Source organism: Peromyscus eremicus, chromosome 19, assembly GCF_949786415.1.
Source record: "Peromyscus eremicus chromosome 19, PerEre_H2_v1, whole genome shotgun sequence".
NCBI classification, from domain to species: Eukaryota; Metazoa; Chordata; class Mammalia; order Rodentia; family Cricetidae; genus Peromyscus; species Peromyscus eremicus.
In genome coordinates, this window is record NC_081435.1 from 350,309 (window position 1) to 374,034 (window position 23,726).

The 23,726-nt window shown below is 42.5% G+C and overlaps 1 protein-coding gene across 1 annotated transcript in view; it reads left to right on the forward strand.

The window, feature by feature from the left end:
* Window positions 1-21,160, forward strand: part of Colec12 (collectin subfamily member 12) — a 170,541-nt gene extending 149,381 nt beyond the window's left edge. Inside the window, exons 5-10 of the mRNA XM_059246492.1 lie at window positions 570-1,616; window positions 8,351-8,830; window positions 9,902-10,038; window positions 11,171-11,280; window positions 19,175-19,320; window positions 20,609-21,160. Coding sequence (XP_059102475.1) covers window positions 570-1,616; window positions 8,351-8,830; window positions 9,902-10,038; window positions 11,171-11,280; window positions 19,175-19,320; window positions 20,609-20,628 — 1,940 coding nt within the window. The 3' untranslated portion in view covers window positions 20,629-21,160. The remainder of the gene's footprint in view (window positions 1-569; window positions 1,617-8,350; window positions 8,831-9,901; window positions 10,039-11,170; window positions 11,281-19,174; window positions 19,321-20,608) is intronic.
* Window positions 21,161-23,726: the final 2,566 nt, after the last annotated feature.

The window sequence follows — 23,726 nt, forward strand, 5'->3', positions numbered from 1 at the left end:
TTTCAAAATCTTTAGTATGAACTTGGTACAGTTTTAATCCCAGTAAAGTTCATCATTTTCATTGACAGTGGAAAAAAAAGAATTTCGGTAAATTTTTAAGATTATTTTCTTATAAGTACACCCTGCCTGCTGTCCTAGTATCTGGTAAATCCCACTCTGTCTTTGAAAAAAAGTGTCCACACAAGTTTGTAAGTCCTATGCTGAATACCTTTGCTGATTCTGCAGCACCCATTTTAAGTAGATACCAATTCTTAGTAATACAGCCTAGCCTGCGGTACCACAAATTTTACATCTAAAATACAGTACTACCAGTTAAGCATATGGGATCTTTCTTAAAAATTGCATTTATTTATTTGTTTGTTATTTGGTGGGGAGGCATACACATGCCACAGCGTGCATGTAGTAGTCAAAGGACAAATTACTTGTAGGAATCTGTTCTCTTCCTCCACTATGCAGGCTCAGGGGTTGAACTTTGGTTGTCAAATGCCTTCACCCACTGAGCCATCTCTCTGGCCTCACTTGAACATCCTTATACCACCAGGCTAAGTAACAAACATCTCTTATTTCAGGAGACCAAACTGGGAAGAAAGCTATAAGCACCAACTCAGAACTTTCTACCTTCAGATCAGATATTCTGGATCTCCGTCAACAACTTCAGGAGATCACAGAAAAAACCAGCAAGAACAAAGATACTCTGGAGAAGTTACAGGCAAGTGGAGATTCATTGGTGGACAGGCAGAGTCAACTGAAAGAAACTCTGCAGAATAATTCTTTCCTCATCACCACTGTCAACAAAACCCTCCAGGCATATAATGGCTATGTCACAAATCTGCAACAAGATACCAGTGTGCTCCAGGGCAATCTGCAGAACCAAATGTATTCTCAGAACATGGTTATCATGAACCTCAACAACCTGAACCTGACCCAGGTACAGCAGAGGAATCTTATAACGAATCTGCAGCGGTCCGTGGATGACACAAGCCAGGCCATCCAGCGAATTAAGAATGACTTCCAAAATCTGCAGCAAGTTTTCCTTCAAGCCAAGAAGGACACCGATTGGCTAAAGGAGAAAGTGCAGAGTTTGCAAACATTGGCTGCCAACAACTCTGCCCTGGCCAAAGCCAACAATGACACCCTGGAAGATATGAATAGCCAGCTCAGCTCATTCACGGGTCAGATGGACAACATCACCACTATCTCACAGGCCAATGAGCAGAGCCTGAAAGACCTTCAGGACTTACACAAGGATGCAGAGAACAGGACAGCCATCAAGTTCAGTCAATTAGAGGAACGCTTCCAGGTCTTTGAGACAGATATTGTGAACATCATTAGCAACATCAGCTACACAGCCCATCACCTGCGGACGCTGACCAGCAACCTGAATGAAGTCAGGACCACTTGCACAGATACCTTAACCAGACACACTGATGACCTGACCTCTTTGAATAGCACACTGGTCAATATCCGTTTGGATTCTGTTTCTCTCAGGATGCAGCAAGACTTGATGAGGGCAAGGTTAGACACTGAAGTGGCCAACTTATCAGTGATTATGGAAGAGATGAAGCTGGTTGACTCCAAGCATGGTCAGCTCATCAAGAATTTTACAATTCTACAAGGTAAGTGTAAATTCTGTATTTGGATTTGTGTCAGTTATCTATTGCAGTAAAACAAATTATTCTAAAATATGGCCATTTAAAACAAATATGTGTTATATAATAGGTTTTATGGGTTGGGAATTCAGAAGCAGCTTTGTAGGTTGATCCTGATTGATTGCTTTGTTTTGGGGAGTGTGTGTGTGTGCGCGCGTGCTTTCAAAAGGGGAATAAAAGGTGGTCTCTGCACACTGTATTTAGTGGGGTTTGCTTTCAAGCCTGAGAAAAGTTTAAGAAGGGAATAGAGGAAGATAATTTGTGAGCTTTGGGAAAGTTATTGTCACAATGAGTTCACTAAAAAGGAGGCAGGTGACCTAATCTTACTCCCTTACACTGACAGAGCTCCTAGATTAGTTAAACTTGGAGAATGAAAATGACATGTCTGGATTTATCAAGGTATTTGGGCATTGATACCGTTAAGAACAATGTAGAAAAATAGGTGGACTGCAGAACTTGAGAGCTGGGAATAATAGCACGATGTCAGCCCAGTGGAATAGAGCCTGTTAGATCTGTTCAGATCCTGCTCAGTGGTAGACAAGACCCAGCAGACCCCCATTCTTTCATGGGGGACAGGCTCTAACTATATAGCTCAAGCAGGTCTCAAAGTCTAACCCTCCTTTCTCAGCTTCTTGAATGACACTCACATAACTAGCTATATTCAGTTGCCCTCCAGAACATCAGTCCCAAGCAGGTATTTCAAGATAACAGGAGGTTGAGAAAGCACCCTAATTCTGGGTATACATGCTTCCTTCTACACATGCTAATCCCATCCCCTTCCTCTTTCTATAAACATGGAGAAGCTTATAAGTTGGTTTATGTGGTTTATGTGAGCCCTGCCTCTGTGAGATTCAAAATACTCTGGTACTTTCCAAGAAGGTCTTGTTAACATGCATTTAATAAGGCCATGTGCTGGCAGCTCAGCCACCTGAGGCATCCTCATCAAGATGCAGAAACTAAAGTGGTACAAATCTGTAATCCCAGCATTCAGGAGGCCAAGGTAGGAGGACTGCAAGTTCAAGGCCAGCTTAGGCTGCGTGAGAGACCCTGTATCAAAAAATAAAATAACACAATAAAAGGGAACTAGATAGGTAGTCATATATTGGCCTCTGGGAACAGCTATCTGTACACCCATCAACCAAAACTGCTGTTAAGGAGCCTTTTCTTTCCTTTGGTTACAAATAACATGAAGATTTTTATCCCAAGTTATGTACACAGAGGGCCTTGCATGCATACTGTCATACTGGAAGTTCCTGCTCTGTCCAGAGCTGCTCCTCGGCAGGCTGACTCCTGCCTATAGCATTTGTGCCCTGTACATAGTCTGATGTTTTCCTCTCAGTGATTCTGAGAAAATAGTAAGGTTTCATGAGTATGAAGTGACACAGCATTTGAGTGCCAAATTGTTCCTCTAGGAACATTCCCTCTCTTCTCTGTTTATCTTTCAGACTTTTGAGGGCTCAGTTGAGGTAAGAGCAAGTATGGAATGAGGTGCCTAACTTGGGTTAGTGCTGTGAGATGGTCTTTCTGTAAGCTGTGAATATGTGTTGCTACCATTGGTTAATAAAGAAGCTGCCTTGGCCTATGGCAAGACAGGTTATAGCCAGGCGGGAAATCCAAGCAAAGATACAGAGAGAAGAAAGGCAGAAGCCGGGTGGGGGGAAGACATTGCGGGCTGCCAGGGAAGCAAGATGTAATGGAACATAGGTAAAGCCACAAGACACATGGTGATGCATAGATTAATAGAAATGGGTTAATTTAAGATAAAAGAGCTAGTTAGCAATAAGCCTGAGTTATAGACCAAACAGTTTATAATTAATATGAGCCTCTATATGTTTATTTGGGGCCAAGCAGCTGCAGGACACAGGAAAACTTCTGGCTACAAGTTAGAATAGCACCTGTGTGATGGTGAATTCAGTTCCTAGAAAAGATTTCCCTTGTGCTATACCTACAGCCAACATATTTCAGTGACAACAAAACAGAGCATCTTGTGCATAAGTAGTCTTACAGCACACAGGGTTAAGGTGCCTTTGAGTCCGTAAGTCCTTCCTGCTGGCTTCTGGAGCCTTACTTAGAGGTACGTCACACTCAGGTACTGTCCACATCTATCAGTTTCAGCCCAATCACAAATGTGTGACATGCTGGTCATGCTACTGAGCCCTCAAATAAATGGTCCAACATTCATTGTTTTATCTTTTTAAGGTCGGAAACATTAGCATTCTCCTTCTGCAGGGGAGAGATCTAAAACATAGAAAGCCCAAGTTCAAACAGCTGGCAAGTGACAGCAGTGCTGGTTCTCAGGCCCAGGCTTCCCCCACAGTACCCTGGTACCTATGCTGACTTCAGAGAGCAGCACGTTTGGCAAGGTTGAAAAGACAAAGAATTTACTTTTAGGAGTTGGTTCTTGGGTAAAGGATTGACCCTTGAACTAAGCTCTACAGGATATGTAGCAAGGCTGGAAGAGTGGGGAACAATGCCAAATACAGGGCAGATAAGATATGAGGTCTTAGATTCTCTCATGGAGTTCCTATTCTTTCCCTCATGCTACACTACCCCAAGACAGAACGTGTCTTTGGGCATCCTCGAGGGCAGCCAGAAGTCCATAAAGCAGATGTGGTCACTTGGCGAGAAACAGTGGGTTAAATATACCCTTCTCTATGAACAAGGAGTTAACATGAACTAGAAGTCAACTCTCAGGTTCAGGATCAAGAATGAAACTATTCTTCAGAATGATTGTCAAATACTATCTATTGCTTTTTTATTTTATTTTGGGGATTGTCATTGAGGTAGTTTTGTTTTGTTTTGAGGCAGGGCCTTGCTACATAGCCTTGGCTGTACTAGAACTCACTATGTAGACCAAGTTGGCCTTGAACTCACAGAGACCTGCCTGCCTTTGCCTCCTAAGTGCAAGTACTGGGATTAAAGACATGTGCCACCATGCCAAACTATCTATTGTTTTGTTTTGTTTTTAATTTGCACATTCCTTTTCACCTTGGTAAAGCTAAGTTAACAGTTGCTTATTACACATTACTGTAGTTTAGATCTGGAATGTTCCCCAATGACCTGTGTATTGAAGGCTTAGTCCTCAGTTTACTGTTACTGCAAAGTGGTAGAACACTGAAGAAATAGGGCCTGGCAGGAAGTATTTGGTTCACTGGAGACGTACCCTTGACCTTGAAGGGGTTTTGTTATGAGATGCCAGTTTCTTTTTTAATCTCAGGCATAAGGTAAATACTTTGCTCCACCAGATGCTACCAACCTTGATGTACTGCCATGCCACAGGCCCAAAAGCAAGATACCCAGTCAGTCATGGACCAAACCCTCCAAAACCATAAGCTAACATAAACATTTCCTCTTTTTAAGTTGATTATCTCAGGCATTTTGCTATAGTAACAGAAAGTTAACACATAGGTGATGAATAAGTTATAGATTTTTTTTAATGAGAAGGAAGCTGCATTATTTTGTATTTTTTTTATTTCTACCCAGTCTATCTTCCAGTCTTATACTAGGGTTGTTGTTGCTGTTGTTGTTGTTGTTAAGACAGAACCTTATATTGTATCCTAGGATGAACTAGAGTAAAAGCCCAGTACTGCCTCAAATTCATGACAGGCCTCCTGCTTCAGCCCCCACAAATACTGTCATTCAAGGTTCTTAACATCATGTCTCCAAGAATTTGGATGACAGACAAAACTTAGGCCATGTCTCTACTTTATGTCACACAGAAGTTTTGTTAGAAATCATGTTTAAAACTGTCTGGAGTTGAATCCAGGAGGAGGTGCTGGCACTTCTCCAGTCTGCAGTTCATATGCCAAAGCAGAAAAGGGACAGTGATGAAAGTCTAACGCCTGAGGATTCAGCATCTTAAAGACCCTAAGTCTCTGACATCTGGGAGCGACAAGGTGACAGAGCTAATGTAGGGTTTCTCAGAGCCCTGCTGTTAGATTTCTGAATGCATTTGGGGAGCTTGTGACAGCTTTACCAGCCACATGGGTCCCCTGACAATTCAATATCTCAAGTCAGAGAACTACCCACTCAGCCTTGTTATTTAATTACATTCCAGTCCGTCTGAATGCAAATTGCACTTCTGCATGGCAATCCACACAGTATGACTCTTGACTCGAAATCCCAAGTTGTTGAATACATACTCATAAATATTTTCCCATTTTATGTGTGGGGGTAGGAATAGATAACGTATTTAATTTTTATTTATTTATATGTGTATATGTGTGCCTGCATATAGGTGCAGTTGTGGCGCACTTACACAAGGAGTCTGTTCTTGCTCTCCATCCTGTTGAGGAAGGTTCTCTTTCTTTCTGCGACTGTGCCATGACTGACTAGTGTGATTGTGAGCCTCTGGGTGATGTACCTGCCTCTCTGCCACTGAACCTCGCTGCATGAAAGCTGTGACTACATATGCAAGCCACTGCAGCTGCCTCTTTACATGGGTTCCAGGAATCAAACTCGGGTTGTCAGACTTGCACAGCTAGCCATGTTTAGCCATCTCCCCGGTCCTTTGTTTCATTTTATTTTTATTTCAACAGCCACCCAATAAAAGACTCAAGTAAAACCAGAAGCCCTGAGATTACCCAAACTAACTAGTGACACTAGCATCTCACATGAGAGCATCTCCTGGGCCAATGCTAGGCTTTAAAAATAGCATTGGCTCTTTTTATCAATTTTAAATAACAAGCAAAGTAAACATCTAATTTGTCTAGTGAGCAAAGTACATCATAAGAATCCCCTTATCCATGGAGCACACATCTTCTTGTAACACAGCATCTTGGGAGAGTACCTGCTTCTAGGCAGTTTTTGCAAGGTGAAGGCAGCTTTGAGTGAGAACATCACTATTATATGCTTTCCAGTTTATGAATAGTCATGGATATTAAGCTTAATCTTACTGTAAAACTGTGTACAGTGGATAAGTACAGTGTTTTACAAGGAAAGACTTGGTTTTATACTATCCTAGCTGGGAATCCCTGTATCCACTCCTTTATATTGTGTGATTTTAGAAATTAGCATCTTCTGGTGTTTTGTGCTACTATGAAACCCATGTTTGATGCCTTCTGGAAAAAAGCCAGTGTCTATGTGTGCACTAGATGAGGACAATCAGCCATTTCCAGTTGGGAGATGGGGGTCATCTAGACCCTATAAATTACCCTACCCAGAAATAATAACCAATAAAAAGCTGCCACCCCACATGAGGCAGATCTAGGTATGAGAAGGAGATCTGTGTACCTTTGGAGCCTGGGAGGTCTGCAGAAAGAAGTCTAACTGAGCTGAGAGACAAGCCCTGAAGAGCCACTGTTCATCTTGCAGATAAACTCATTTCCTAAAGCTTGCAGTTGAGCCGTCAACCCCTAGTGTGAGGAGTTGAGAAACTCATCACTGGCTGGAAGCTTAGAAAGCAAGGATAAAGCATTACTAAAGTGATTGGATTTTTCAGCAGATCTTCATTTGGTGGATTTCTTGAGGTTTAACATATAATCTGAATGAAATACGCAGTTGAGAAGTTACATGTTATTATGTGCCTGTTACATTAGAACTGTGCATAATAATACACTCATTTCAGGGAACTCTCTGGCACCTTCCCCAGTATGAGCCTCTATGACACCATTTTGCACTGACAGGCACTAACTTACCTTAAGGAGATTACAGATGGCCTTCCCAGTCATCCCTCAGTAACATGGCTTAGATAACATTCTCCCTCAGATAAATGAGAAGAAAACTCAGATTGCAGAAGACACCAATGGACCCATTCTTAAATGTCATTAGAGTCAGGAAGGACAGGTCTCTATAGCCATTCCAGGATGGACCCAGGATCCACCTAACACATAGATTGGGAAACATTACTTCTTGGAATAAGGCAACACAAGGCAGGTCACCATTACCCGGAAGTCTCTTCCTTCTGATATCTTCTGGCACAGAATGTTGATATTAGGATGCTGGGCTCTGACAGTGAGGCACATGCATCTGGTAAACAGTCCTAAATAAAGCTGCCAGAAAAGGTAAGTTCTGGGTGGGCTCAGCAAGCCAAACAAAGACTAAATTCACAGGAATGAAGGGAAATGGATGACTTTTCTGTTGGTGACAAGTGCTCCGGTGCCGGCACCAGCACAGATCTTACCGGTGAACACCATTGAGCTCTATCCTAAATGCTGTGGACAGGAAGGAGAGGCTTATCAAAAAGAAAACTAAACCAGTACTTCATTGTATTGCTTTGCATAGACTTAAGCTGGCTGAAACAACAGGTTTCTCTCCTCATAGCTCTGGAGTTTAGAAGTCAAGTTGTTGGTGAGGTTGGTTTCTTCCAAGGCCTCTCCCCTTAGGTTGCAGATGGCCATCTCCTCCTTGTGTCTTCACTTGGTTCTCCCTCTGTGTCTTAATCTTTTTGTTTTTGTAGGCATGTGGGTAGTATGTGTGTGTGTGTGGGTGTGGGTGTGTGTGTGTGGGTGTGGGTGGGTGTGTTGTATTCACATGTGTGGCGGGCGGTATGCACAGCCATGCACACACATGGAGGCCAGAGGAAAATGTTGGGTGAACTGCTTCTCACTCTATCTTATTCTTTGAAGCTAACAATACATTATAAATAGTAAGTACTCCTTAATGCCTGTGTTTGTGTGTTAGATTTTTTTTTTTTAAATTGTGGGCTATATAAGCAGATACACCCTCACAATAGACTTCATATATATGTTTTTATGTTTTAGGTCCTCCTGGTCCCAGGGGTCCGAAAGGTGACAGAGGATCTCAGGGACCACCTGGTCCAACTGGCAACAAGGGACAGAAAGGAGAGAAGGGAGAGCCTGGTCCACCTGGCCCTGCGGGTGAGAGAGGCCCAGTTGGACCAGTAGGCCCCCCTGGAGAGCGTGGCAGCAAAGGATCCAAAGGCTCACAGGGCCCCAAAGGATCCCGTGGGTCCCCAGGGAAGCCTGGCCCTCAAGGGCCTAATGGGGACCCAGGTCCACCAGGCCCACCAGGCAAGGATGGACTCCCTGGCCCCCAGGGCCCTCCTGGCTTCCAAGGACTACAGGGTACCGTGGGTGAGCCTGGAGTACCTGGACCTCGGGGGCTACCAGGCTTGCCAGGGGTGCCAGGCATGCCTGGGCCCAAGGGGCCCCCTGGCCCCCCAGGCCCCTCAGGAGCAATGGAGCCCTTGGCTCTGCAGAACGAGCCATCAGAGACCAATGGTAAGTCCAAATGGCCCTTTTCAGCCAGAGTTGGGGAGAAACAGGGCAGTGTATACACTTGGCTAAACCAACCTCCATCAGTCCCCTAGTTATACTTAGCATCAGGGGCCCTGTGTGTCCCCCTTGATGCCTCACTGCTATCACTCGGGCCCCTGTGTTTCTGCCCAAACATTATCAGGTCTCTAGTCATTTAAGTGAGCCAGGCCGTCGGAAGACACATGCACCCCAAACCCTTCCTTCCGGGTACTCCGCACTGCTCTCTGACCATCTTTCCTCATCTTTCTCCTTCCTCCCTAGAAACAGACTGTCCATTAGTTCATCCTTCCTCCCTAGAAACAGACTGCTCATTAGTTCATCCTTCCTCCCTAGAAACAGACTGCCCATTAGTTCATCCTTCCTCCCTAGAAACAGACTGCCCATTAGTTCATCCTTCCTCCCTAGAAACAGACTGTCCATTAGTTCATCCTTCCTCCCTAGAAACAGACTGCCCATTAGTTCATCCTTCCTCCCTAGAAACAGACTGCCCATTAGTTCATCCTTCCTCCCTAGAAACAGACTGTCCATTAGTTCACTCCCCCAGTGTGCACGATGTTTCTGTGACAATGTCTACAATCAGGTTTTGCTTAAGAAGGTACTGTGGTACCTTTGCATCTCTTTGACAATTAGTCTTTTGCAAAACTCAGCAGTAGTTAAGAACCAAGCCATGTGGGTTACCCATGCTTGTCCACGAGTCGAACTTTGGTTCTGAACACTTGTGTGCACTAGTTTACAGGTTTCCGCTGATCCAAGAGTGACAGTGACTATCAGGCCCATTCCACTTCTTCATTCTGTCTGATCCAGATACAGAAAAATAAAGACCCAGTCACTCCTTTCCAAGTTGTGTGGTTTTTACAACTGTGTACTCTATAGCCCACATTTGTGAACATTTACCTAGGTTCCACCCAGAGACACCAGGCTTCCATTGGCACGCAGGTGGCATGACGCTGTCCCTTTGGTATCTTAAACACAGCTGAGGAAATGCAGAGTGCTTTGTGTTTTTTAAATCAGCATTTGAAAAATTTGCATTCCTAGGCTGTCCACCTCACTGGAAGAACTTTACAGACAAATGCTACTATTTCTCGGTGGAGAAAGAAATTTTTGAGGATGCTAAGCTTTTCTGTGAAGACAAATCATCACATCTCGTTTTCATAAACTCAAGAGAGGAACAGGTATGGTATGTCAGCTGCACACTTGGTTGGAGAAAACTATAATTTAGAGATAAGTTATACCTGGAAATTGCATGCTTCCCAGGGAGTCAAAGAGATCAAAAATTTATGGTCTCATAAACAAGGAAGGCTGCAGTTTACAGGCATGGACTTTATCCAGGAACTAGAGCATGTGGACCATCATGATACTTAAGCCTACAGATGTATAGCTCCTCCTGGTGGCTCTTTGGAGAATTGCAGCATGCAAAGAAGTGAGGAGGGAGGTTGCCACTAGACACATGTAGAGAGAGGCATGAACACAGTAGGTTTGGGATGGGATGCCATATATATCAGGTTTGTTTGTTCAAAAGGGGTTGGTAAGGGACCGTGTGTGACAATAATAGTGGCCCCTTATTAAGCCCCTGTTGTATACAAGGCCCTTTTTTAAAACCTTATAACAACCCTGCAATATAAACCTTATAATTGTCATCCTCCCCATTGGTTTTTTAAACAAAGCCTTGTTCTGTAATCCTAGCTGGTCTGGAATTTGCAGTGTAAGCAAGACTGGCCTAGAACTTATGGCTATCTCCCTGTATCTACTTCTCAGGGACTGGGAATATAAGCATGTGCCACTACTTTTGGTTCCCCCATTTCACAGGTAAGATACACTGAGGCCCCACAAAGTTTAAATGATTTCTTCTCACAGGGAAAAGGTAAAAGCAGAGCTGAGACCCAGCTGGCAACAATGTTCATTTGGTGCACTCACTACCCATCTCCATCAGACACAACCCTGAAATCTGGTGTTGTAGTAACTGAGGAAGCATATGAAAAGCAACTGTCAGAGGCCTGGGCCCAAACAACTGCTCAATGACTTGTCTTTGGTACTTCAGTTCTGGTAGAGGTTCATGGATGGGTGGTTGCTGGGAAACAGGACACAGAGCAGTTATCCTTAGGGACTCTGAGGAAGAACATTACTATCACTTGTTAACTTGGCCAAGAAGGTCAAAGACCCTGAAACAGTGCCCACAACATAAACTCAATGGATGGCGAGGGCCATTAAAAACTCTGAGAAATGTGTTTTGTCAATTTTACTAAACAAACAAGACCTCCTTTGTGTGGGCTAATAATTAACAAACCTCCCTGGCTTCCTTTTCAGCAATGGATAAAAAAGCAGACAGTGGGGAGAGATAGCCACTGGATTGGTCTCACAGACTCTGAGCAAGAAAATGAGTGGAAATGGCTGGATGGGACGCCTGTTGACTACAAGTGAGTTCTCGAAATTTCTAGACCATGTTCATTCTTTCCTGATTTCCTACAACTTTAATCTTAATGACCTTATATCCTAGTCCATCCTCTCAAGGGCCTAGGCTCCTGGGACTAGTTGCCTGTTTCCAGTAGGGAAGCATGGTGGATGTCACTATGCTGTCAAGTAGGGCACTTCTGACCAAAGTGTTACTTTGAGTACTATGAGAAAGGATAACAGCCTCTCCGAGTGTTCAGTGTTCACCTAAACATATTGCTGAGGACTGGGGCAGTCCTAGCCTTGATTAGGCTTCTGAACCAAATGGGATTATACACTCCAAGGTTGTAGCTCTCCTCTATACAGGAAGTCCAAGTATGCTGCACAGAGGATCCAAGAATACCCATCCTCTACAGATTAAAAGATGTCTAAATTCTTCCAACTCAAATTTTACCTCTTTTCTCAAATCTTGCCTTACTTCTTCTGGAGAAAAAGTGTAAAACCTATGAATACCCATCTCTGAGGGACCTTCAGTTTGCTTGAGACAAAAAAGATAAGCAAACAGCAGCATATCACAGGAAGCTGCTGCGCCATGGGGGAGAGGTGCTTCCAGTTTGAGGTAATCTCTAGGCCCTGAGGTAAGACTTGAGGTAGCTGAAGTTGCATAGGGGCTGAGGTGGTGGACAGAGAGTCTCAAATATGTACAGGAACAGCCAGGTCTGAGCAGGTTTTCAGTACATGTATGATCCACCCTGGCCTGGAACTTAAAATCTTCTGCCTTCAGCACCCAAGTGCGAGGTCAGACCTGCGTCACTACACCTTACAGTTCTGTACTTTTAAACTCTCCACATGATGAGAGAAAGTAGGTAAAATCAGAAGGCCATTCCAGAGGGGGAAAATGTGGACAAACACTGAAGTGGAGCACCTGGGGAATTTAGGTCTGCCCCAAAGCTGCGTAGGTACACTTGCCTGCCAGGTACTCTATCTGCTCTCTTCTGCCTGCCTCTGGGAGACACTGGGACTCAGGGAAGCATCCAGCATGGCAGGGATGCTCTCTGCAGGACTCCATACAGCTGTGGGTGTTGATGTGTAAATCAGGAGCTGTGGTGGCTTGGAGGAAGAATGAGAGGCAGAGGTTAGTAAAGAAAAAGGCAAACCTTTTCTTTGGCAGTCAGGAGAGCCAGGATGTCTTTTTAAAGAAGTTGAGAGATAAGAAGGAAAGTCCATCTTCCCACTTTTCTCACTGCCATAAATAGAAAGAAAGATTTGGGCTTGACTAAGAAACTCAATCTTAAACTTTATTGGCTCACGTGGGATTTCCTGAGCTGGAATATTGCTAAGTGCTCCAGCTCCCTAATATGACACTTTGCTGCTTTCCCGGGGATCTGCAAAGAATTATGTGCCTGGGGAGGAGAGCACTGCTGTTGGTCCCTGGTCCCTGAGAGGGATGACATCACCTACCGTACTGGGATTTTTGTCACCAGTCACAGCTACCTAGGAGCCTCCTGGATTAGGCTTCTGCACTAGCCACCACTTAGACTGTGAATCTCGTTTTTCTACCCAAAGGAATATATATACATGGAAAACTCCCCAGGATCAAATTCTAAAAGCAAGAATAAATTAGGCAGACATTATGTGAGAGCTCAGTGACTGAAGACTAACTTAGTTTGACATATAATAATAAACACTGCACAAACTAGAGAAAGAGGTACCATCCAGGGAAGGGGGTACAGAGTGAGCACTGGGTTCAGGCCTGGACCTGACACCCTATGAGTTACCTCAGTCACATGAAATCTTCATGTTCCCATGTGTAAAATGAACTTGACAAAGGGACTATGTTAATACTTCTTAAGTGTGGTTTCCTAACACACACACACACACACACACACACACACACACACACACACACACGCATGCAGAGAGAGAGTAGATTTAATATAGAGCTTGACACCTAAAGAAATACTGCCTGTGGATGTTGGTGTTATTACTATTGTTGTCATAATCATGTTTGCTACCACAGTAAAATGCTACTGAGTTGGGGAATATTACTCCCTAGAATTTGTACAGTGTGCAGGATCTTAGTTAGAGGTCCACACATAGCATCTTACAAGAATATTCCTTGTCATGACTTAGGAATTGAAACAGGCTTGCCAGATGGTGGTGGTGCACACCTTTAATCTCAGCATTCGGGAGGCAGAGGCAGGTGGATCTCTGTGAGTTCAAGGCCAACCTGTTCTATAAATCGAGTTCCAGGACAGCCAGAGCTGTTACATAGAGAAACCCTGTCTCAAAAAAAGGCAAGGGGGGAATAGAAACAGGCTTCAGCATCTCAGGGTCTCCTAGCTTTATATAAATGCTTTTCCAGATGCTCAGATTCCCTTTGCCCTCCTCTTCTTTGATTCTGAGGCCTTCAACCATGGGACCATCCATCCCATCTCCCCTTCCTCCCACCAGCAGTGGTTTCTAGATCCACAGTCATCGGAGACCATTGTGAACAGTTACTGTGAACAACTATACACTATTAAAAACCAAAAGCCAAAGAACGAACACATGTCTAGAAACAAACAAGTTGCTAAGACTTAAGAAGAAATGGGTAAGCTGAGCAAACTAACAAATGGAGGTTCATGTGACCATCAAAGCTTCCCAGCAGAGAACAGCCCAGGACCAGATGAAGGAAGGATTCCTGCTAGTCATCTTAAACCTTTCCAATACCAAAAGCCGGTGGCTCTGGTACCATCCCAGGCCTTGCACAGCCACAGGAATTTGTGCACAGCTTTCCTTTTACCCTTTTTCTCCAAAGCACATGCACATGTCCCTTTGAAATTATTTAAGGATTATGTGATTATTGTAAAAGAGGAACCAGTTTTCAGGGAGAGACCTTTTCTTGCCTCTGCTTCACTCTGTTTAGGGAGACAGGGTTGGAACACATGGATGAAAAGCAGCACTAACAGAGAAGAGATGCCAGGTGCTGAGGGCACATTGAGACCTGAACTCAGGTTTATTGTCCTTGGAGCCTTTCACAGTTACTGTACTGAAGGAGATCAGGACCAGCTAGGGAAAAAGAGCTCATAAAATGTCCTAGGATGGGGCTATGGCCAGGTCCTCGTTGCCATAAGTCTGCGCACCAATGTGATTTCACACAAATACTGGAGGACAGTGTAGATTGCCGAGATTTTACATGATAACAGTCTCTACATTATCCTGAGGTATCCACAGGGAAGTGGTGGCTGGAGCATGGAGTGTGAATGAGAGGTGTTATCCTTGTGATAAACTACATGGTGGGCCACAAAATAATATCAATAAATTTAAGAGAACTGGGTTGTAGGGACTATGTTCTGTAGCCCCAAACAAGTAGATAACAAAAGGTTATCTTCCAAAAGGTATTTGGAAATTAAATGACGTAGACCAATAAAGAGACTATCACCACACACTGACCATGCTTGATCTTATCCATAGACCAAAGAGAAAATAATTACAAAGAAAAATCTAAAAATGTTTTTAAACAATAAGAACATATCAAAATTTATGAGCTGCAGCTAAAATAGTATTTGGGAACATTTACAACCTTCAAACATTTGCTTTTTGTTGTTGTTTTATTTTGAGACAGTGTCTCTTGATGTAGCTTTGGCTGTTCCAAAACTTTATCTGTAGACTAGCCTGGCCCCAAACGCAGAGATCCACCTGCCTCTGTCTCCCAAGTGCTGGGATTAAAGGTGTATGCCACCATGCTTGACCCTACATTTTCTTAAGGGTTGGAAAGCAGTGACCTAAGCTTCCACTTTATGGGGGTAGAAAAAGAAGAAGAAATGAATCTGAAAATAAATAGCAGGGCATGTACAAAGCCGTAGGTGGGCTCTTCAGCTCCACACATGGCTAAGTCGAAGGAAAGGAACAGAAAAAATAGGAAAGGAGCAACATAGGAATCAACAAAAATGATTAGTGAGACCAGGGGCTTTAATTCCCAGTGGCATGATTGCAGATGTGCCACTTGGCCGGTTGTCACTGTCAACAAGCTGAGGCTCCGCCCATCTTAGAACAGTAAGCCCTCATGCCCACTCTGCTCACAGTTGCCTCCCAAATCTGCCAAAAACCCCTGTGTCTTTTCTTTTCCCTTCTCTCCTCTCTACCAAATGCCATTTGGTAGAAATGTGATAACATTTTCAAGTAATTGCTTTTATTTTTATGTTACAAAGATAAAATGAACTACTGTCCTGTCCAGTTATATAACTCCGTATTGTAGTTTTATAGTAGTAAGCCATAGAGCAGTGGGTGCCACAAGGGACTCTTCAGTTTCTACTACTTCAGCAACAGCCCATGCTAGTCAACACTTCATGTTCCTGCCAGTGTGGCACTGGCCCAGGCCACAAGAGAGGAATCTTCCACATCAGGGGCCCTTATAGTAGGAGAACATCTTGCTGCAAGAGACATTTCCCACCATAACATTTTCCTATTTAGAAGCCAGGCCTCACCAGCAGGTGTTTCTTGGCTATAGTCTTGGTTAATCTTGGAAGGAGCTTTTCCTAAAACAGAATATTCGCTCTGCTGTCATTAGGACAAGCCCCAAATCCTGGGATGCTCCACTCCCCATAACTCACATTTGTGTGTTTGCATATCACTACAGCTGTCTGTGCAAGTATTCCCAAGATCCCAAGGGTACTTAGAAGCATCCGTGTTAATGTGTCATATGTGTTATAATATGGCCAAGCTCAAGTTATTCCTTCCAGAGTCTACCTGTGAATGCAATTAAGGCACTGTTTAAACTAGCATTCCAGAATATTACACATACATTCTGATTATCTGACATGCTCTGTTCTCTGTTACAAACATACAAACTGAGGGTTTTGCCACAGCTTGCTCTGTGGGATTTTAGCTTCTCCAGAGAAGCTTTGAGACCCCAGGCTCTCATTCTACAGGCCTGCCTCCTACCTATGCTGGCTATCTCAGGTGCCTTTACACCGCAGAATTTGTGCTGCCTTTAGTCATAAGGAAATCCTTGAGAACTCTATATAAAGAATTCTGGTGATCTAAGGAACTCAATTGAGAAAGGCTCCCTTTCTGTTTAATTATGACTTTAAATGACGTAAAAGAAAGTGCAAGAAAATCATATTAAGCTAGTCCTCTGAATCCAAATAAACCATACACATATATATGTGGGTGTGGATGTATGTGTAGATGTGTGTACACATACAGTTTTTACAATTAACTGAAAAATCAAGAATGTCAAATACATTTTACATTTGGGAATCAGAGATAACAAATTATATAAATAAAAATCAGAGTCGTTCCCTTTCACCATTACTGGTAGACATGAACAAAATGTATGTTAAAGAGAACAAACTACTTGGGCACCACTGACTTTTACAGAGGTGGCCTGCAAGGTAGACAGGAACATATAAGAAAGCATCCATGAAAGGAAGCTCCTTTTCTTCCCAATCCATCTTTCTGGGCACCACTGACAGTGTGAGAGTCTTAATTCATCCTCAAGTCTGTTATGTAAGTTCCATGAGAACTGGGACTTTGTTCTGTGCACACTTCTGTGTTACCATGGCTTAACTTATACCTCATCCATAGTTCATTCTCGATGAGTATCAGTGAAGTGAGTGAATGTTTTCTATAACTTATACCTCGTCCATAGTCCATTCTCTATCAGTATCAGTGAAGTGAGTGAATGTTTTCTATAACTTATACCTCGTCCATAGTCCATTCTCTATCAGTGAAGTAAGTGAATGTTTTCTATAACTTATACCTCGTCCATAGTTCATTCTCTATGAGTATCAGTGAAGTGGTGAATGTTTTCTAATTCTTACTTGTACTCCCCCTCATGGGTGAATGGTTCCTTCTAATTTATCTTTGCATCATTAGATTTAACTGGGGTCACTATTTTTTCAAACCCCCAAATACACATTTAGGATTAGTTGAGCATCGCTCTGTCTTGCTACCCCAGTGTTTGACTATAATTATCTCTTCTTTCTCACTGCTTTCTGACTTTGATGATCTCATTTTCAAAAAATGGAAGGCAATATGAGCTCTCACCTCTGGTTGCCCTCAGATACTCTATGTCTAGTGAGTAATGAGTAGTTGTTGGAAGTACTGTCACTACAGATGTTTCAGGGGACCCTTCCTAAGAAGTCACTTTGTCTCAAGCAGAAACCACAAGCCTTTATGCATGAATTTGCCTCTTAAAAAGAACCTACTGGAATAGTCTGGAGTCATACCTAATTTACTGCATGGAAACAAGCAACAGTACCCAAGTTAAGGGGCCTCAAGTGAAATCATCCTAAAGAAAACTTACTCAAGCTTGGAATCCCAGCTATTCAGGAGGCTGAGGCAGGATGATCACAAATTAAAGGCTAGCCTGGCCTACAGAATGAATTCAAGGCCAGCCTGGGCAATTTAGTGAAAACTTGTCTCAAAATAAAAAGTAAAAGGAGGGCTTAGCGTGGACATAGGCAGTGGTGGAGCACTTGCCTAGCATGCACAAATGTCTTAGTTCAATTCTCAGGACTGCCTAACCCCTCCACATACACCCTGGGGAGGGCGGGGGGGACTCACAAAACTTGTTTTTAAGAATCCTCTTTCCATCTGGGCATGGTGGCACTTTTAGGAGGCAGAGGCAGATGGATCTCTGTGAGTTTGAGGGCAGCCTGATCTACATAGTGAGCTCCAGGACTAAATAGAGAAACTCTGTCTTTAAAAAAATAATAATAATAAAAAGTATCCTCTTCTGGTCAGGCATGGTGGTGCACACCTTTAACCCCAGCATTTAAGAGGAAAGGCAGGCAGAGCTCTGTGAATTGAAGCCAGCCAGGACTAATCACTGTCTCAAAATAAATAAATATAAATAAAAATCCTTTTTCCTGGGCTAGAGAGATGGCTCAGTGAGTAAAGGCATCAGCCACCAAGGCTGATGACCTGAGTTTAATTCTAGGACCCACATGTTGGAAGAAGAGAATTGATTATCTCAAGCTGTCCTCTGACCGCCACACACACAATAGCACATGTGTATGCTTTCTTTTTTCTTTTTTTTTTTTTTTTTTTTTTTTTGGTTTTTTTGGTTTTTCGAGACAGGGTTTCTCTGTGTAGCTTTGCGCCTTTCCTGGAACTCACTTGGTAGTCCAGGCCGGCCTCGAACTCACAGAGATCCGCCTGGCTCTGCCTCCCGAGTGCTGGGATTAAAGGCGTGCGCCACCACCGCCCAGCGTGTATGCTTTCTTGTGTATTCTCTCTCTGTCTGTCTCTCTCACTCTTTGTCTCTCATAAATGAAAATAAAAGCTCTTTCCCAAAAGAAGTAGAGAAATGTTTGTGTCATTTCAGTAATATTAATTTACTTTTTTCTGAAGCTGTCAGCCAAGTACAGCTGGGCCAGAGCCACGGCCAGTTGTTTGTGATTGTGGGTTTCTGTAAATGTGCATTAAGGTGCTCTCACTCTCTCTTCCTGACCTTTTGACATGTTAGAGACAAGCCAGTGTCCATGGATCCCTGTGTATTCTCACAAGAACATGTGCATATATATATACATATATATATATATACACACACACATATATATACACATATATGTATATATTTGTGTGAGATATCCCAAGAGTGCATATTACCATGCACAACTATAGACACGTGCCTAGAAGTCTACAAAGCCATTCACCCAACTGCATCAAAGGACTCATCCCCTCCACAATGTAATAATGAGGTTCACTGGGTTGACCTCATTACAGCAGAGATAATGAGCCTGCAAGGACAGGCTGCTCTTCATATTACTCTGCAAACAGCTAAGTGAAAGTGTGCACTTAATGATGCATCTTCACTCCACAACAAGTAGTATGCTTCAGTTTTGTGTTTTTACTTTGCTCTGGTGTTCTTGAGCAAAGAAAACCTCTGCATACTGTGCAGATAACACTCCTTTTCTTTTTTGTTAAAAGAAACTGGAAAGCTGGACAGCCAGATAACTGGGGCAACGGCCATGGTCCAGGAGAAGACTGTGCTGGGCTGATTTACGCTGGGCAGTGGAATGACTTCCAGTGTGATGAAATCAATAACTTCATTTGTGAGAAAGAAAGGGAGGCAGGTAAGCAGATTCACAGCTTACAGGGGAACTGAAGGGATCTGGTCTTGTAAAAGGGAGAGGTGGCAAGAAGTCTGCTCTGAATGCAGACTTTCAGGACTGAGCTTCCAACCCACTTCTGCTACTTAGCAGCAGGGTAGGTTATCAACCTCGGTGGAAAAACAATGACTCATCAGTTTATAATATTGTCAGTTAATTATTCTTTAACCTATGGCTCCACTGTATGTTTTGAGGGGCATGTAGACATCCACATCCTGCCAATTCATCCAAACAGTCAATCTGCATGTACTTAACTGAGTACTTAGTACAGGCCAGGCTTTGTGCTAGTATAGTGGAAGGTCATAGTCTGCATATCTTAAACATACTTATGTCAAAGAATTCTGTAGAGATTCTTCTTGGATTCATTTACTGTATGACCCTCTTTAAAACAGAGTGGCAGATGGAAGACATGGGGAAGGAATACTGAGAGTGTAGGGTTTCTTTTGGAGATGATGGCAATCTTTAGACCTTGTGAAAATATACTAAGGGAACTGTAGAGATGGCAGCAGTTAAGAGCACTGGCTGCTCTTGGAAAAGGACCCTGGTTTGATTCCCACACCCACATGGTGGCTCATAACCATCTGTAACTCCGGTTTCAGTGGATCTGACACCCTCTTCTGGCTTTGGCAGGCACCAGGCCTGTGGTGCACAGACATACATGCTGGCAAAACACTCATACTGATTATATACACAAAATTAAAATTGAAAGAAATATATTAAGGCACACCAAAGTAAAAATTTTCATCAATAATCTGCATGAATTGTGAATTCGAGTTCAATAAAACTACTTTTGTTAGTGATAAAGAAAAACCTAACTAGACTTTGTTCACATTACTTTTGGAAGTACTAGGACACAAATTACTCACATACACATTCAAGATAGTGACTGAGTACTTTTGATGTGTCAAATAGTAGTGTAATGCTAGGGATCTCAATCAAATAAGGAACACTCAGTCTGGTTAGCTGAGGGCAGAAGCATAGATCACTAAACATGAGATTACAATTGATGGTGACAATCAGGCATTGTATATTTGCCTTGTTTGCTCATGAAGGAGTTGAGTAGAGAACAGGATTCCCTAGAATTGGCCCTTCAAATGAAATGTAACTTGTACTTAATATGAAGAAAAACTTCCCAGCATTCTTCTTTGAATGATGTCTTTTGTACTCTTTCCTAAAGATTTCTCCTGTTTTAAGTTCTAAAAAACTTTATTCCTCATCAAAACTAATGCCCATCCTTATTTTTCTCTCCTAGTACCATCATCTACATTATAACACAGTGACCTGATGGCAGGAACATGTTTCCAGATGCATCTGACGTCTTTCTTTCTCACCAGATTGGATGGGGAAAGCACTGAAAGCAAATGGACACACTACTGCACTGTGACCCAAGGACTAGGGAGCTAAAATGCTCCCCCACATTGATATATTGATTTCCAGTGTGCAAATGGACTGAATCACATAGATTTTCTCAGCCATTAGCCATACATTTTATGAAAATTGTATCTTCCTGAATGTGGAATGCTCCAATCAGAAAAAGACTATCATTGGTTGTTGAGTTACAGGCTCTGTGTAAACAGTACATTTCTAAAACTCCAAATGTAGGAAGAATATGCAAACGTACAGATATATAGACCACCTTTTAGTAATAATATGAAATATACTTAAAGAGCTTTTAAAACATTGTATTTTTGTACAAAATATTTGCCTTTTACAATCATTTTCCTTTTTTAATTTTACCTATATAATACATAAAGCCAAAGAATACAATAATGGTACTAATAAAATTTCATGGAGTTTCTCTTCAGATTTCATCTGTCCAGCTGTGTATATGTGTCATTTCTTCAGAACAGGGAATCACATGAAGCATCTAGAAATCCCTTTGCACATGTTGGTGCTGGAGCTCAAGCCTGAGAACATCGTGATGGCTCATTCAAATAGGCTGTGCTGTGAGCCCAGCACCAGCCACTGCCTGTGACGTCTTGATGCAGGATGTGCTTTTGTTCTTTTTTTGTGGAGCAGGGGTGATGGAAAAACATCTGTCAGGAAGGACAGAGCACCTGAATCTGGACATCTGGAAGGTCCTGGTTTATGGCTTATGTGTGAACAGGCTCAGTGTCAGACCCACACCAGAGCAGACATAAGGTTATGGCACCATCTCAGTCAAAGGCAGCAAGTGATGCTTGCAAGACAGAAACCAGCTATACGCCACTTGCAGAATCTGTTTTTCTTATGTTGGGTTATGTTCCAAAAATATAACTAATACATATGCTGAATGAAATGCAAAAATAAACTTATCGCCATTTGTTGAACCTGGCAAAGAAGCTTCTCCTGTGAACCTAAAACTTCATTGCACTTCTTGTCTTGCCACTCAAGAGTCCATTGTGGAGATACTTGAGTGAGGAACTGGAATTCCATCCAACTACTATTATTCTCACCTCCTGAAGGTCTTCCTGGGTGGTATTCCTACCAAACCCAGGTAAAATGGTGGAACATACACAGAGTTTAATTTCACACCCATGGCCCCATGCCTAATACTAATGTTGTATACCTAAGACCATTCTGTTTTCATGGCCTGGGAAAACACCTTAAGTACCTGTCTGTGCACCTTGCTATCCTCTCTGTGTGGGTTGGACAAGCTGCCAGGCCCCAGTGTTACCCAAGCCTAAATTGCTGAGGTCTGAGATGGAAGACAGGCACCGGACTCTAAAAAGTCTTCATATTCACGAACATTTACAGACTAAACTCTATACACTTCCTGTTTTTCAAGTGTTAATTAAAGTTTGTCTACTGGAGCAGGGATGTAGCTCTATGGCAGATAGCCTACACAAGACTCACTTCATCCTCAGCACTGCAAGGAGGAAAATGCCATTGTTGGGAAAGCCCTGATAGCATCTGTAACTCATGACTCTGAGCTGTATGATAGTAATACTGTTACAACCACAGACAGTGACCCAGAAGAATACATGAAATAAAAAAAGTAATCTAGAGAAAATAATCAGCAGAGTGAAGAGATGGCCTGCAGAGTGAAGGAAAATCTTTTCTAGTCATGCTTCAGACAGGGCCTGAAATCTAGAATACAAAAAAAAAAAAAAAAAAAAAAAAAAAAAAAAAAAAAAAAAACTGCAAAAGGTAAATAAAAAATAAGTGGAACTTCAAATCTTCCCATCAATAAATGGGCTGATGAACTGAACAGACAGCTCTCAAAAGAAACACAAATGATCAATAAACATTTTTAAAAGTATTCAATATCCTTAGTCATCAGAAAAATGAAAACCAAAATCACTGAGATTCTATCCCAAGCTGAATGGCCAACATCAAGGAAACAGATGATAGCAAATGTTGGTGAGGATGAGAAAAAGGTCCAGCCACTATGGAAGTCAGACATATGACCCAGCTGTACCACTCCTGAGTAAATATCTAAAAGCCCCCAAGTCCTGCCACAAAAATACTTGCACAACCATGTTTAGTGCTAGGCTATTCACAATAAAATAAAATAAAGACCCATCCTAGATGCCCATCAACCAATAAATGGCTAAGAAAAATATTATATGCACAGCCCAGAGTCAGACAGAAATAGCACGTGCTTACTGTCACACGCTGTATTATTTACTGTTCCTGTTGCTGTTGTGGAATATCTGACAAGATGCAATCGAGGAAGGGTTGACTTTGGCTCACAGTTTTAGGGGCTACAGTTTCTCATGAAGAGGAAGACATGACATCAGGAATATGAGGCAGCCAGTCCCAATGTACCTACAATCAAAGTCCTCAGAGTCTAGTCTCAGTCACCCACATCCCCCAGTGAGGCTCCAACTCCCAAAGGTTCCAGAACCTTCTAAAACAGCAATATCAAAAGGGAACCAAATGTTCAAACAGGCAAGCTTGTAGAAAAATCTTTACATGTAAACCACAACATGATGGATTCTCAACTTTAATTGTGTGTGTGTGTGTGTGTGTGTGTGTGTGTGTGTGTGTGCTTGTGTGTATAGGCCATTAAACTAGGAAGGGACTAAGGGAGGGGGAAGAAGTCTTAAAGGAGGGTTGAGGAGAAGGGGAAAAGGGTAATAGAATATATGACAAGAAGCAAAGAGGGGCTGGGGAAGGAAGGATGCAGGAAAGTAGAAGAGGACCAAAAAGAAAGTATGTATGAAAATGCTGCAATGAAATCATTGCTTTGTATATTGGTTTTTAAAAACCAACAATAGTATTTTAAAATAGTAAAATACTAAAAATATTACAAGCAACAATGGCAGCTGTGTCCCACTTGCACATACATTAGCTCTCCTATCATGCTGACTTAGTAATGGATTCAAGTTAAAGACTTACTCATCAAACACAATCTTATCACAGCTCTTTTCAAAACTGTGAATCTG